The 13,629-nt window shown below is 38.5% G+C and overlaps 2 protein-coding genes across 2 annotated transcripts in view; one reads left to right on the forward strand and one right to left on the reverse strand.

Moving 5' to 3' along the window:
- CARF (calcium responsive transcription factor) overlaps window positions 1-865 on the reverse strand; it is a 35,672-nt gene extending 34,807 nt beyond the window's left edge. Inside the window, exon 1 of the mRNA XM_052676232.1 lies at window positions 847-865. The gene's annotated coding sequence lies outside the window, so the exon portion shown is untranslated. The remainder of the gene's footprint in view (window positions 1-846) is intronic.
- Window positions 15-7,563, forward strand: WDR12 (WD repeat domain 12). Its single transcript, XM_052676236.1, has 13 exons — window positions 15-115; window positions 186-280; window positions 378-472; window positions 997-1,103; window positions 1,897-2,012; window positions 2,426-2,580; window positions 3,307-3,352; window positions 4,027-4,112; window positions 4,299-4,439; window positions 4,558-4,663; window positions 5,441-5,573; window positions 6,291-6,363; window positions 7,091-7,563. The coding sequence occupies exons 1-13, from the start codon at window positions 75-77 to the stop codon at window positions 7,166-7,168; spliced, it is 1,272 nt and encodes a 423-aa protein (XP_052532196.1). The 5' UTR covers window positions 15-74; the 3' UTR covers window positions 7,169-7,563.
- The last annotated feature ends 6,066 nt before the right edge of the window (window positions 7,564-13,629 follow it).

Genomic DNA, 13,629 nt, shown 5'->3' on the forward strand with positions numbered 1-13,629 from the left:
AGCGCACGCGCGGTGCCCGGCGGCGGGAGGGGCTCCGCGACGGCGCGCGGGCTGCTGGGGGCGACGGTGCCGGCATGGCGCAGCTCACCGCGAGGTTCCGCGCCGAGAACCCTAGGTGAGGCGGCACGGCCGGGCCAGGGGGTCGGTTACGGGATGGGACCGCTAACGGCGCCGTGTGCCCGCAGGTACGCCGTAGAGGACGTTCCGTTCTCCGTGCCCGCGGCCTCCGAGACCGCCGACCTCAGTCACCTCATCAACAAGCTGCTGGCGGCGCGCGCCGGTAGGTGCCGCGGGAGGGGCCCGGCCCGGAGCAGCTCGGTACTCGGCGCGGGGCCCCTCGCCCATCCTCAAAGGAAACGCTCTCTGCTTTGTTTCAGCGGACCACAAATATGTGGAGTTCGACTTCCTCATCCAGGGCCAGTTCCTGCGCGTGCCGCTGGTCACGCACATGGAGATGGAGAACATCTCCACGGTGAGGCTGCTTTTCTGACTGACCCAGAAGTCCCCGCAAGTTTAAACTCAGTCTGAACGGCAAAATAACGACAGAGTGTGAGATTAGTAGCTCTGGACAACAGAACACCGTTATCCGAGCTCGTGTCTCTGGACCGTGCTTTAAGTTCATTATTCACACGTGTTGAGGCCCCTGCAACAGCAGTTAAGTTGAGGGCAGAGGGGGAAATTAGCATCGCCTCGTGAAAGCTGTACCCTATGAATTATATTTTAGACACCAGTTTTAAGAGGTAGATACAGAAGAGGAACGCGATAACAGTGAAGATAATAGCTTCTGCTGTCAGCTTGCTGTTAACCATAATTTGCTACAGCTATAGAGAAAGCAACATCAATCACCTGACAGCTGTAGGTCCACTAACCTGGAATTGTTGGTGCCAAGATCTCTGCCCAAAACACTTGTACCTTTGCACCACACTGCAATTAAAGTATAATTGTTATTAAGAAAAATAAAAGCACACTAAATAAATATTTTGTTTGTGAGCTCAGGAAGAAGTGGTGGAAATCGAGTATGTGGAGAAATACATGGCCCCGCAGCCCGAGGAGTGCATCTTCCACGATGACTGGATCAGCTCTGTTCAGGCCACCGAAGAATGGTACCACGCTAAACCAGTTCTACGATTTTTCTTTCTTACTCCTGATACATCATGCACAGGACTCCATGGTGTTAAATGGAGTGCTATTCTGTTTCTTTACTAAACTGTTATTTTTTTCTCCTTGCTCTGCTTTTGACTTGGTTTTCCGTTTTAGCCTATCAAGTCCAACAGCTGCTTGCTTTTATAAGCACTGTACAGTTTTAACACCTCAGAAATTGTGTTGAAGTCAGCACAGAACCAGTCAAATATTTCAACATAGGACTCTTAGTAGAAATGGGTAATACAAATACTGTTTACCATCTCTGAAAGGAAGCAAGATGTATCTATTTTAAATCTTAAATCCTTTTGACTTCAAATGGGATGGGTGTACAGCAGCAAATACAACTGCATAGCTTTGTGCAGGGCTTTTCTTTAAAGCATATCATTGTCCTTAAGCAATGTATTTTAATACTAATTTTCCAATCAACTAGCCCATGTTTCTGTACTAACATATGGTTTGAAAATGCTTCAGGATCCACCTGTTAACACACTATGAACAATAACATTTCGTACATCATTTAAAAGGTAATTTAAGACTCACAACCAGAACGTGCAGTACTACCATTGCTATTCTTTGTCCTGCACTCATAGCTTTGCTCTTTTTTCTTTTTTTTTTTTTCCTCCACAGTTTTTTAACAAAGTCATTTCAGGTAACCAGACACTATGTTCATATTCTTCTGTATTTCTTGTTTCATTGAAACAAAGATAACTTCAAAGCTTCAAAAATAACAATGTTAAATTCTGTGTCTTGCAGGATACTAACTGGCTGCTATGATCAGTCTGCCCGAATCTGGTCTTTAGAAGGAAAATCTATCATGACAATAGCTGGGCATACAGAAGTAGTGAAGGATGTGGCATGGGTGAAGCAAGGTCAGTATATAATAGTTCAATTTATTGGAAGAGAAATGTTAGCATTTCTCAATCTTGAGGAATGAATGGTTGAGGTCCAACTGCCCCATGCAAGCAGCAACACCTAGAACAGGTTGCCCACAACCATGTCCAGAAGTCAAGATATTATGTCAGTCCCTATCAGTTGTTTTTTGTTTTTCGTAAACCAAGTAATGGTGCCATTAAGACGTTCCATTAACAGTAATGTAGTAGTTTAACATGCACACTGTCTACCACCTTTCCAGACTTACTTGTATTAGTTTTACTTGCAGGGTAACATGATGTGAACGTCATGTTACTGGTAGATAGGGTTTCTATCTACTATTTCTTCAACTATAACAATTCCTACAAATATTTTTGAAAGCAAAGTTGAACATGCCTTCTTTCTTCCTCAGATAGTTTATCCTGCCTGTTAATCAGTGCATCTATGGACCAAACTATCCTCCTCTGGGAGTGGAATGTGGAGAAGAACAAAGTGAAAGCCCTTCACTGCTGCAGAGGACATGCTGGGAGTGTAGACTCTGTGGCAGTTGATTGCACAAGGACTAAAGTGAGTGACCCCCTGAAGAAAATCTTTGGATTTTGGGATGTTAGCAACCTGTAACTCAAAAGAAACTTTCTTTTTCCTGTCTAGTGACAGTCATGATATTATTGTGACTGACACAGATACATTTCTATTCCTGTTAGAAATTATGGTTACTAAGATAATCTAGGAGTGCTGCATGAACACCAGGTCTTCTTTTCAAATAAAGACATCCAGTACCACAGAAGGCTGAAAGTGACTTTAAATAGTGCTGCTTCTGATTTCTGAGAGTGAAGTTAAAGTTTACTTTTAAGGAAACCTTGCATTTTACACATATGAATGTGTGTTATAATGAACTATTTTCAAATTCTGTGTAAATTACAACAGTAATTTCAGTCAAACACTCAGAAAAAGCTGATAGTGGAAGAGGTATTTTCTCTTTCTGCAGGACTTGAACATTTAGAAGCATTCATACCAAAGGTAGAATTGCCTCTCTCATCTTGACTCTATCAGACAGATGAAAAAATAAAGTACTGGTAATAAGAAAAGAGATTTTATAGATACTCTTCCTGCAAGGGTAGGAAAAACAGTAATTTGATCTGTACCTTTTTTTTTTTGTCCCATTTGAGGGGTGCAGAATTGTTTGTTATGTATTACAATCCATTGGTTAATTTTTCAAGGAGAAACTGTGCTTGGTATGGCTTGCGAGGTCTGACAGGAACAACTGTTAACAAAACATTTCTGTTTGTTCAGTTCTGCAGTGGATCTTGGGATAAAATGCTAAAGATTTGGTCTGCAGGTAAGTCTAAGCTGAGATTCTTGGCCACGTTCAGAACGGTGCTAACAATAACCTGAATGATGGAATATACCTGAATATACTTGAATACCTTTTTCTTTAAGAAAATTTGGTATTTATTAACAAAAGTTATAACTTTTTCTTTTTTTTTTTTTCTTTTTTTCTTTTTTTTTTTTTTTTGCAATAGCTTTGCAAGACTGTAAATAGTATTTTAAGTCACTGTTTTGGTTGGTAACAATTTCAGGTATAGTGTTGAACTGCCTGCTGCTGTTTATTTTATTTAGAACACAAAACTTTGTGTCCATTTCTTTTATTTTTGATGGGTTTATATAAAATGCAGGTTTGAGTATAGACTGTAAAGCAAAGGCCTATGAGTTATTTTTCTGGTCTATTAACACCATAGTATGAAGTAATATGAACACGTAGTATGAAGTAACAAAGTAAGATGGTCAGGTCTTTTTAGTAACATAGACTAATTTTTTTCATTTGAATGTTTTTGGTTTTTTTTACTGTTACAAGATATGCTCTTCTGGCTTAGGAGTATTTATGTGGATGCTATTTCTGAAGGAAAGATTGTATTTACCACATACTTGAATTACTGTTGAGATTTCCCATCAGGAAGGATTGTCTTAAAAATTCTGTGGAAACCTCTAGATCGAGTCTGTCTTCTGTCATAGTCCCTACAGATGAAGAGGATGAGATGGAAGAAGCAGCTAACAGACCACGGAAGAAGCAGAAAACGGAACAGTTGGGACTAACAAGGGTAAGATGAGCTCCAGGCTTGTAGGAGATCGTGAAATGCAGCCGTAGAATATGATTTCTCCTTGTTAATAGTTACTATACAAGAAAAAAATCTTTGGTGATATGTCTGAGGTAGATCAGACATTTTTATTTACTGAAAGGTAGGTGTGTTAATTATGCTCACTTTAATCTCACTTTTAAATCCTAGACTCCCCTGGCAACCCTCTCTGGCCACACAGAAGCCATCTCTTCTGTGCTGTGGTCAGATGCTGAAGAAATCTGCAGTGCATCGTGGGACCACACCATTAAGTTCTGGGATGCTGAGACTGGGGGTCTCAAATCAACTTTGGTGAGATCGCTATACTTCCTATATTCAACTGATGTCCACCTTAAACAAAAATAACTATGCAAAACCAACCAGTAGCTCCTCTTTTAAAGGTTTTTGTTTGTTTGTTTGTTTTTGACAGACAGGAAACAAAGTGTTTAATTCCATTTCTTACTCACCTCTGTGTCGACGTCTGGCATCTGGGAGTACTGACAGACATATCAGACTATGGGATCCTCGTGGCAAAGGTGAGGAGGTGATAAACATGCACAGTCATGAAGGTGTTTTTCCAAAAGCATCTCAAAAGTTGCCTTCTCGTGCCTCTGCTAGAAATAAGCCATTTGGAAACTTTTATTAAATGCAGATATTTCTTCTATTTTCTGTAACTGAGTGCAAGACTACTTTAGTTTCTCATCAAATAATTCAGAAAACTAATTCAACTGGTTTTCACTTTTTTAAAAAACAAACAAGAAATCCTAATAACATACATTCAACTGCATAGTTGCAAACCTGTACTGTTTTATTTTACTTTATTTAAGGACTCAGTCCCTCGGTTTAAGCTGCCACACTCAAATTGGTGGGACCATCATTTAAGCAAAATAGCGGTCACTTTGTTACACTAATGTGGTGCCTTCTTACACAGGAGTGCTAATCACTTAGAACTGAGCCAACTGGATTTATTCCATAGAGACGTTTACTTATTCAGCTTCTACAAATCCAGTCAAGATTTCAACTGTGTTATCCTCTTATTTGATAATAATAAAAGCTTTTTTTTTTTCCCCAAGAATGTTTGAGAAGAGAGTTTAGTGAAATATTTTTTTAATATAAATTCCTTCTACCAGAACTAGTGTGACTTTTTTTGTATGTGTGTTCACTTTGATTTCTGAGATAACAATTGCAGAATACTGGGGACAGACACTTACCTCAGACACAAAGGTGTTGCTGACCAAATTTTGTATGCATCTTAAAAGGGCCAGTTGCAGTTGACATTAACTGTGAGCAGCTTCTTTTTTTCTCCTGTCCAGATGGCTCCTTGGTTCTCCTGTCTCTGACTTCTCACACAGGCTGGGTGACATCTGTGAAGTGGTCACCCACCCACGAGCATCAGCTGATCTCTGGTTCTCTGGACAACATTGTGAAGCTGTGGGACACAAGAAGGTAAAATAAACACATGTCCCATGCTAGTCAAAGGCACGTAAGCTTACAGTGTCAGTTAGCCTAGTGAAATCACAAAGTCAGTGTTAGAAATTCACTGGAAACTCCTGAGGTGATGGTGGAAATCTGCTAGGATTCAAGAGTCAGGCACATAATGAAGAAAAATATTTGTAATCTATTCGAGGACCTTTGGCTTAATCATGAGAGCTGTGTGGTGTTCCAACACAGGACATCACTGATATTAAGGGCAGCGTTGACTGAGAAGCACAAGTTAGGAACCTAATGTTGCTACTGAGGTTAAGAACAGTGGTTCTGCTACACATTCCTCTGCTAAAGAACAAAACATGCTATTTCTAAAGACCAACTCTAATATAATGACATTTCACTTGCTACTGCTTTTGCACTTTTGTACAAATTTCAAATAATGGTCTGCATTCAGGAAACTTAAATGTATTTTTTCCGGGAAAAAAAAAGTACAGTCAAACAGTATCCACATGGAAGAAAAACCTTCATTAGCCTTCTGTCTGAAAGTAGTTTTCAAGCAGGTGAAAAATACTGCTGCTTTTCTCTTTGGGGACGTAAGAGAGTTTAACACTGAAGCAATCAGCTACAGAGAATGCAACAGAAAGGTCACAAATTGTGGATATCCGTACATTGTTAAAGAGTTGAAGTGCTCACTTGATTTCAAACAGGTGACTGTATATACCTGTGTTTTACCAGTTGCAAAGCTCCACTGTATGACTTGGCTGCTCATGAAGATAAGGTTTTGTGTGTGGACTGGACAGAAGCAGGGGTAAGAATGTGAAGAGCGAATCTGCTTAAGCATTGTGGTTAGGAAATGGGCTAAAGGCAGTATTGCTTATGGTATATAGCATGCTTAATGGCAGAAGAGGGGGAGAAGTTTTAGTTGCTTTGGTTGATAGTGGGTAAAAAAGGTGTTGCTGTCATTGCAGTGCTTCCCTGTACAACTGTGAAAGGAGGTAGGATGAGAGTTTAAGTTCCGTAGCACTAAGTGGGCATTATATTCATCTTCCACATGGGGAGAGAAATGAGAACAGCAGCACATCTCACTGAGAAAATACACGTTCCAAGTACCATTTACTGCCAGAGACTAAAGCAGCAGCAAGAATGGAGACATCAGGCATGGCGATGCAAGTAGAAGGGGGAAACTTTGTAATCCTCTGTAGCAAGCTGTTCTGCTACTGTAACGATACAAACATGCAAAATGTTTTTATTATTTTCTGCTAAGGTTTAAAACTCTCAATGTGGCTCCAGTTAGAAAACAGGAAAAGGCAGAAAGAGCTTTAGAAGTTTTCCACAAAAACTTCTAATTCTGGGAGGAGAGCCAGAGACAAAACTGCTCCCATGCTTGGATTCTGAATTTTCATCATGCATTAACAGTTCATCATTTATCATTTCTTCTCATATTTTAAAGGAGAGAAAAATGAGAATTTCTAACATTTGTTAGGGAATTTTGCATAGTTCTGATGTTGACTACAATTTTCTTTTTCTGTCATCAGTTGCTATTGAGTGGAGGTGCAGACAACAAACTGTATTGCTACAGATACCCAGCCACAGCCTCTGATGTTGGAGCATGAAGGTCAACAGCTAGAAGGCATTTTTTTTTTTTTTTTAATTTCAAACTTCCCAGTAGTCACTCTCTGTCAACATCCATACACACCCAACATTTGAATGAAGACTTGCAGTTCAGAGTTGTTCCTACTTTTTGTACTGGTAACCTATATCTGAATTTATAAGAGCAGAACAACAGCCAGCAGCTTCACACATGCTTACTGTGAAACAGCAGAGGGTGTTTCTTCCCATTTTGATGACTTTGTATTTAAATCTTTCAAATGGCTATTTGTATAGCCCTCTTATTAACAGTAAGCTGTTATTGACACTTAGAGGAAAAATTACTGGACTAAATTATTATTTTTTTTTTTTTTTGCATTCACCTGCATTCCCTTTATAAAAAATTAAAGCTTTTATCTAAGTTCGTTGCTCCAGTGCCTCACTTGAAATAAAAATCAGACTTTCAGTAGGTTCACTGGCAGTTCTTAAACATAAACCTTCAGTACACCTAGGAGATATGTAGATTTTGTTCATATACATAAACCTTTTAATAAGAAATTCCACTTAATTAAGGGTATGGTAACTTCCTTCAGTACATTAGGATGAAGCTGGCACAGGATCTACTGCCCAACTATGCAACTCACGGCCATATGGCTGAATTAGATACTTGTTTGTGAAGACTGCCCTGAAAATTTCACAACTTTCCGTTCACAGAAACAACCTACTTAGTTTTACTTTTGCCTTCCTTCCTCCCTTTCAACATAAAAATCCTGCCATAAAACTGTTTTTGAAGTAATTGACCCTGGTACATTAGAAAATGTCATGATTTCATATGGGAAAAATCATCAACAAGTTCCTACAAAAAGAAATTAATGGAAAAATCTTACAGCACAGCACTTCATTATTTAATCATCGTTCAACCCTAGAGTTAGCTGATCCCATCAAACTTCTGCTAAACTGGAAAACAAATCAATTTTCATCTTTTGCAAATAAGATCACTCAAGTCATCGGTCCTACTTTGAAAAGTAGCTTTAAGTCCAATGGCTTATTTTTGGAAATTAGCCTAAGAAGAAATTCTAGAGTCAAAACTAAACCATTTCATAACGTAAAATTCAGTTTAGCTGTGTTTCTTTAGCTGTTCTCACAGCTTGAAGGCTTCATTTTCTAAACTGCAGCCTGACACTATTTTTTGTTTAACTTTTGTTTAAGCATGTTTTCTTGGCCAATGCATGAGGCTATCACTTATGCAAATGACAAGGAAATTCCATGCAAGTTGGGGTTTTCTTGTTTTGTAAATTTCCAGCAAGTACTGAACATATGGTGCTACTGGACTTAACAAGAAGCAGTGAAGACAGCTTAAAAATAAGGGTTTATCAAGTTTCTGCAACCATCTTCTCTGGAGGCAATTATCCTAGCATTTGGGCATTTTAACCTAAAATCAAATAGCTTTTCTTCAACAAAGACCACTTACCAGCTTTTTGGATAACTTTCCTAACCCGCTGCCATATTCAACAGCATAACTACATAGGAAACACAGTTCTTTTAACAGTTCCAATTTCCTTTTTCTAACCCAGGGAACCACCAGGCTCCTGCCCCCTCAGCTCACATCATCAGCACCTCTCCCTCCACCCATACATAAAACGCACTGAGCAAAAGACATGCACCTCTCTTTCAACTTTGTTTTCAGCTGCTAGTGGTAGTGAGGTTTTCCTTAATGAAAATAATCCCATTCGAAGTTTCAATCAGTTTTGTGCAGGCTGATAAATTTCCAGTATAAACTGCATACTTTGCTGGATTTCAGCACACATATGCTAGGAGGCATTTAATTATATATACTTAAAATGGTTTCTATAAATTAAAAATATTTCAGAGCTGGGAAGGAATAGCATATTTATGTAAGAGAATATACCACATATTCACATTTAGTAGGATTAGTTATTGTTCAGTTGTAGGTTTTTGCAAGGTACACAGGTTGTCCTTTCCCCATTTACATCTCTGTTAAATAGTTTCCTTAACTGGATAACTGGAGATAAATGCTGAACATCCTGTTCTGGGAGAGAAAACTAGAAGCTATCCTTGATTTCTGTCCAAATACACAGGTCATTAGAATGGTAACACTATTGGTTTAGCACAGTGGCTGGCCTAAGCTGGCAGCTGACTCCTGCTTGGCCACCTCAGGTAAGAGAAGTCACACACATGCAAAGAGCCCTGCAGATTTGGTTAGGCAGCAACAGGCTATGTACAGTAGCTTATGTTACAAATCACATGTCAAAAAAAATCCCAGTCAAGTTAGAGCCATCATTTGTGTTTCATAGAAACATTTGGCACAGAACTCAAATTAGGGAGAAAATTTGGATGAAAACGAATTGTGAAAACCAATTAAAATAGTCTTTAAATTGTGAGAACACAGGAACGCACCGTTTTTCTGTTGCCAGTACGAAACCGGATCAATCTGATTCAGAAAAGGTAGTGCCCAATCTGCACAAGTCTTATCAAACCATCCAAATCAGGAGGTTTACTCCACGGAATGTGAAAAGCATAACTTAGACCATAAAAACACAAACTGCTGTATCAGATATTCATATTCAGAACTTCCAGATATTAACTTTGCATATCTTTGCAATTTATTCTATTAGGCAACTAATAGCCATGACCAATTTGTGGCACGTTGTCCTAGAGCACCTCAGTATGAGTAGAAATGGTTTTAAAACCAAACAAACATTGAAATAAACACCCTGGAGCTGCTACTGCGACCTTCAGCATGTAATGTATAAGCAATGAAATTTCTTTGACAGTTTGGAAGAACATCCTAATATGAACTAACATTTGGCAAAAAATGCATGGAAAAATATGTCCAATTTATTACAGCAGAACACTCCATTAAGTCACTGATCCCAAAAGCCCTTTCTCCTCGTGTTGTCTACAACATATACATGTAATGTACAGAAGTTCTGATCTTGAGTCAGTATACATCTCCTGTAAACTACATGTGACAGACAGTTGAGATCACTTGGAGGATGACTGGGGGATGCTCACTAACCCAACTGTTCTCCTTTAGCTGTGATGTCTAATCACCTGTCCCAGTTGTTGAAAAGCATTGCAGTTTGTTACTTAAACACACTCACTCCATGGATTTCTGCATACAATGCAAAAGATCAGCTGGTGGTAAGCAAAATGCAGCAGACATAATGGAAACTGAAACAAACTCACCAAAGAATGAAGATGAATATATGGCATCATCTGACACAAAGTTGAATGATAAGCTGGAGGTAAATCCAAGCATCTGTATGTTGCGTCCAAAGGAATTTAGGCATAGAATATGAACATATGAAAATTGCATCATTTTTTCTGGCACTAGCTAATAATTATTTTCAACTGTGCAGTCTCCATCATTTTCGTTATCCAAAAAGCCAAAACATGGTATCAAGTGTTAGAACTGCACTATCGGATTTTGAATTTAACATCAACAAGATGTTGTTCTTCACTCTCAATGGCGTCATTGCCCTGCCTGTGCATTGATCTCTGCATACACTGAACATCTGGGGCTACAACGTACCAGTTTCAAGTTTACTGCATTAACCAAAGTGTTACAATTAAGTTTCTGCAGGATAGATCAACAACTTGCGAGATGGGGCTTAGTTAGGGGCTCAGGACTGTACTCGCTTTTAAAAAATCTATATACAGCAGTAAAGGCTGCGGCATGACATAAATACCTCAATTTGTGTGATTTGAAGTCTGAAGGCTCATTGCTCATCAAACAGTGGATGTGGACACCCAGAGGCATCTGCTGAAAATGTGCACTTTGAACAAAAGCCTGGGATGGGCAGCATATGCGCGCCTTAGTGGGAAGAGTTCTACTCTGATACGTTCTGGTTGCACAATAAACATCTGTTTCCTAATCTCCCTGTTAAAGTAAATACAATCACTTTTTTTTTTTTTATTATTTTTATTTTTTTTATTTTAAAAGCAGATATTTCCATCCCTTGCATCCTTTCTCTTGGTTTTGTATCAACTTTAGCCTGAATCTTTGAAGTTCCGTATAAATTTGGGAAATGGTTATGATAATAATTTAAAGAAAATCAATCAATCTAGATCTGACATAAATTTATGAATATCACCAGGGACCAAAATCTCTTGGGAGACCAGAGTGATCTTTGAATCCCCTATGGTCAATTTTGTATGAGGAACCTTGTATTTCAACAGATCTTGAATTATTAGTTCATTATTTTGGAGGAGTTCATTTGTACACACTGCGAGCTTTTGCAGTTTGCTGACAGTAGGTTAATACTTGAAGGAGGGATAAAGCACAGCTGTTGATGTTACACAAAACACTTTTCTGGAATCAACATGCAAGTTCTTGGAGAACTATCATTGTTTTTTTAAGGATTAAATAAAAGGATTTTGCCACTAAAACCAGTTTAGGAATATACCCCCCAATGGATGGTCTCTCTTGCCTCACAGAAAGCTGCACTATGGTCAGCTGTTACCTCCTGCAGGTTAAAATACCAACAATTACATGCAGCACAGACTGAAACAGACTCTGATTTCAGCTACACCGCTGTAGTTCTAGAGAACAAGTTAAGACAGTGGGGCTTATCAAAATCAATGGGCTTATCAATGGGCTTCTATATTCACAGAGGAGTATCCAAATGCAATTTACAATAATTAATTTGATCTTGTGTCTTGATGCAGCTGAAAATTGAGAGTCAGAACTAGCTAAAAAAAAAAAAAAAAAAAAAAAAAAAAAAAAAAAAAAAAAAAAAAAGCACATTTCACTAAGGTTGTTCTGGAAAAAGCCTTGGGAATAGAATGGTGAGGGGGAAGAGATGATGATTTTCCCCCATTCTAATGCAGTCTATCTTAACAGGGGAAAACAACAGACATTTAGTGTGAAAAGCACTGCCCAAGATGCTGGCACCATGGAATCCAGTATGAGCTCACTCCAGGATGAACATACAAAGGGACTACAATTTCCCTCTTTCAGTTTTACTATTGTCTGATCTGTTGGAATTGAAACATACAAATCTAGAGCATCCTGTTTAAAAGAAGCCATATATATATATATTTTCTTCTTGCAAGGAGTGCACTTTAGAACCCGTACATCATCCCACCATGCACCTTTATGAATCCTTGGGATTTTTATCTGCAATATTGCTTGCTAGAGGTAAACACATGATTATATGATATCAATTTCAGCTGATCAGATCATTGCTGCTAAGAATATAACACTATGTGTAAGATAAATTTATTTTAAGGAAGGAAAATAAATCTATATTGCTATTCTTGTCTCAGCTTGCTGCAGCATAGCGTAGCAACTGAAAAATATTTTCAGCTTTGGGATATATGAATTTTCTCTCTCCTATCTTGGCAGACATGTTTGAAGCTAATCATTTTGCTTAACTGATTTGAGTATTGCTTTTATCCCTTCCTAATGATCCTCTCTAATTATTACTTTTTTTAACCTTACAACACAGCATTCTGTAGGGCTGCAACTTTAGAAAGGAGGAAACGTGCTTAGTCATTTGCTAGGTGATACATGATATGCTTCTCATCCTTAAATAAGGAAACAACACAGTATCATGAGTAAATAATTACTGCAAGTATTGCAACGTTTTGAATCTTCCAAATACCTCCAGAAAAAGATCAGAAAAACTTCCCTTCTATAGAATTCCTGGAAATGTTACCTCTCTAGCAAAGCCTTCTAAAGCCCCAGAGTGCACTTGAAAACATTTACTTGGAACACCATCAATAAATACTGTATTAAAAAATATGGCAAAATATTCACATATTCACCTTCCTTTGTAGCACATCCATATATCCCTTAGCATTTTTTCCTGAAGTTGTTCCACGTGAAGTTTGACTTGGACATTCTTTACTTGCTTTGTAATTAGTTTCCTCCCCCACCCTCATACACATCACTTACAACTACGAATGTTGTCCAAAAATGAAGGCCTATTTATGAATTTTAGCAGTCTGAACAACATGCTTAATTTACCACCTCCAGCGTGCTCCTGATAAAAATAACAGTCAATATGTTGAAATTGTCACACGTTTTATTTTTCAATTACTAATTTTTATAGTCATATTGTAAGAGAAAATTAGCAGGAGCTTTTATTACTGTTTCAGGCCAACCGGACTGTAATTGAAACTGGAAAAAATATGGATGTCAAGGGAAGGATCTCTCTGCTCAGCAAAGGTTTTCAGATCTTCAGGTTTTTTTTGCCTTTGAGTATTCCCTGTTCACATTATACACACTGCTGTTAATTCACTTGAAGGTATTCAGAAGACATGTATGTATTTGGTACAAAACAACTTGCAGGGACATCTATCAGAAGTAATAGTTATCCCTGAAGAGAAAACTACTTTCCTAAACTATAATATATGTAAAATAGCAGGTGTTTATGATCAAGTGACTACAGAGAGCTCAAAACCCTTCTGTCTTCCCCGTCAGCCAGTATCCTTCGTGCCGCATGCCTGGTCTACTGCC

This window comes from Tympanuchus pallidicinctus, unplaced genomic scaffold, assembly GCF_026119805.1.
Source record: "Tympanuchus pallidicinctus isolate F22 unplaced genomic scaffold, pur_lepc_1.0 scaffold15, whole genome shotgun sequence".
In the NCBI taxonomy this organism is placed as follows: Eukaryota; Metazoa; Chordata; class Aves; order Galliformes; family Phasianidae; genus Tympanuchus; species Tympanuchus pallidicinctus.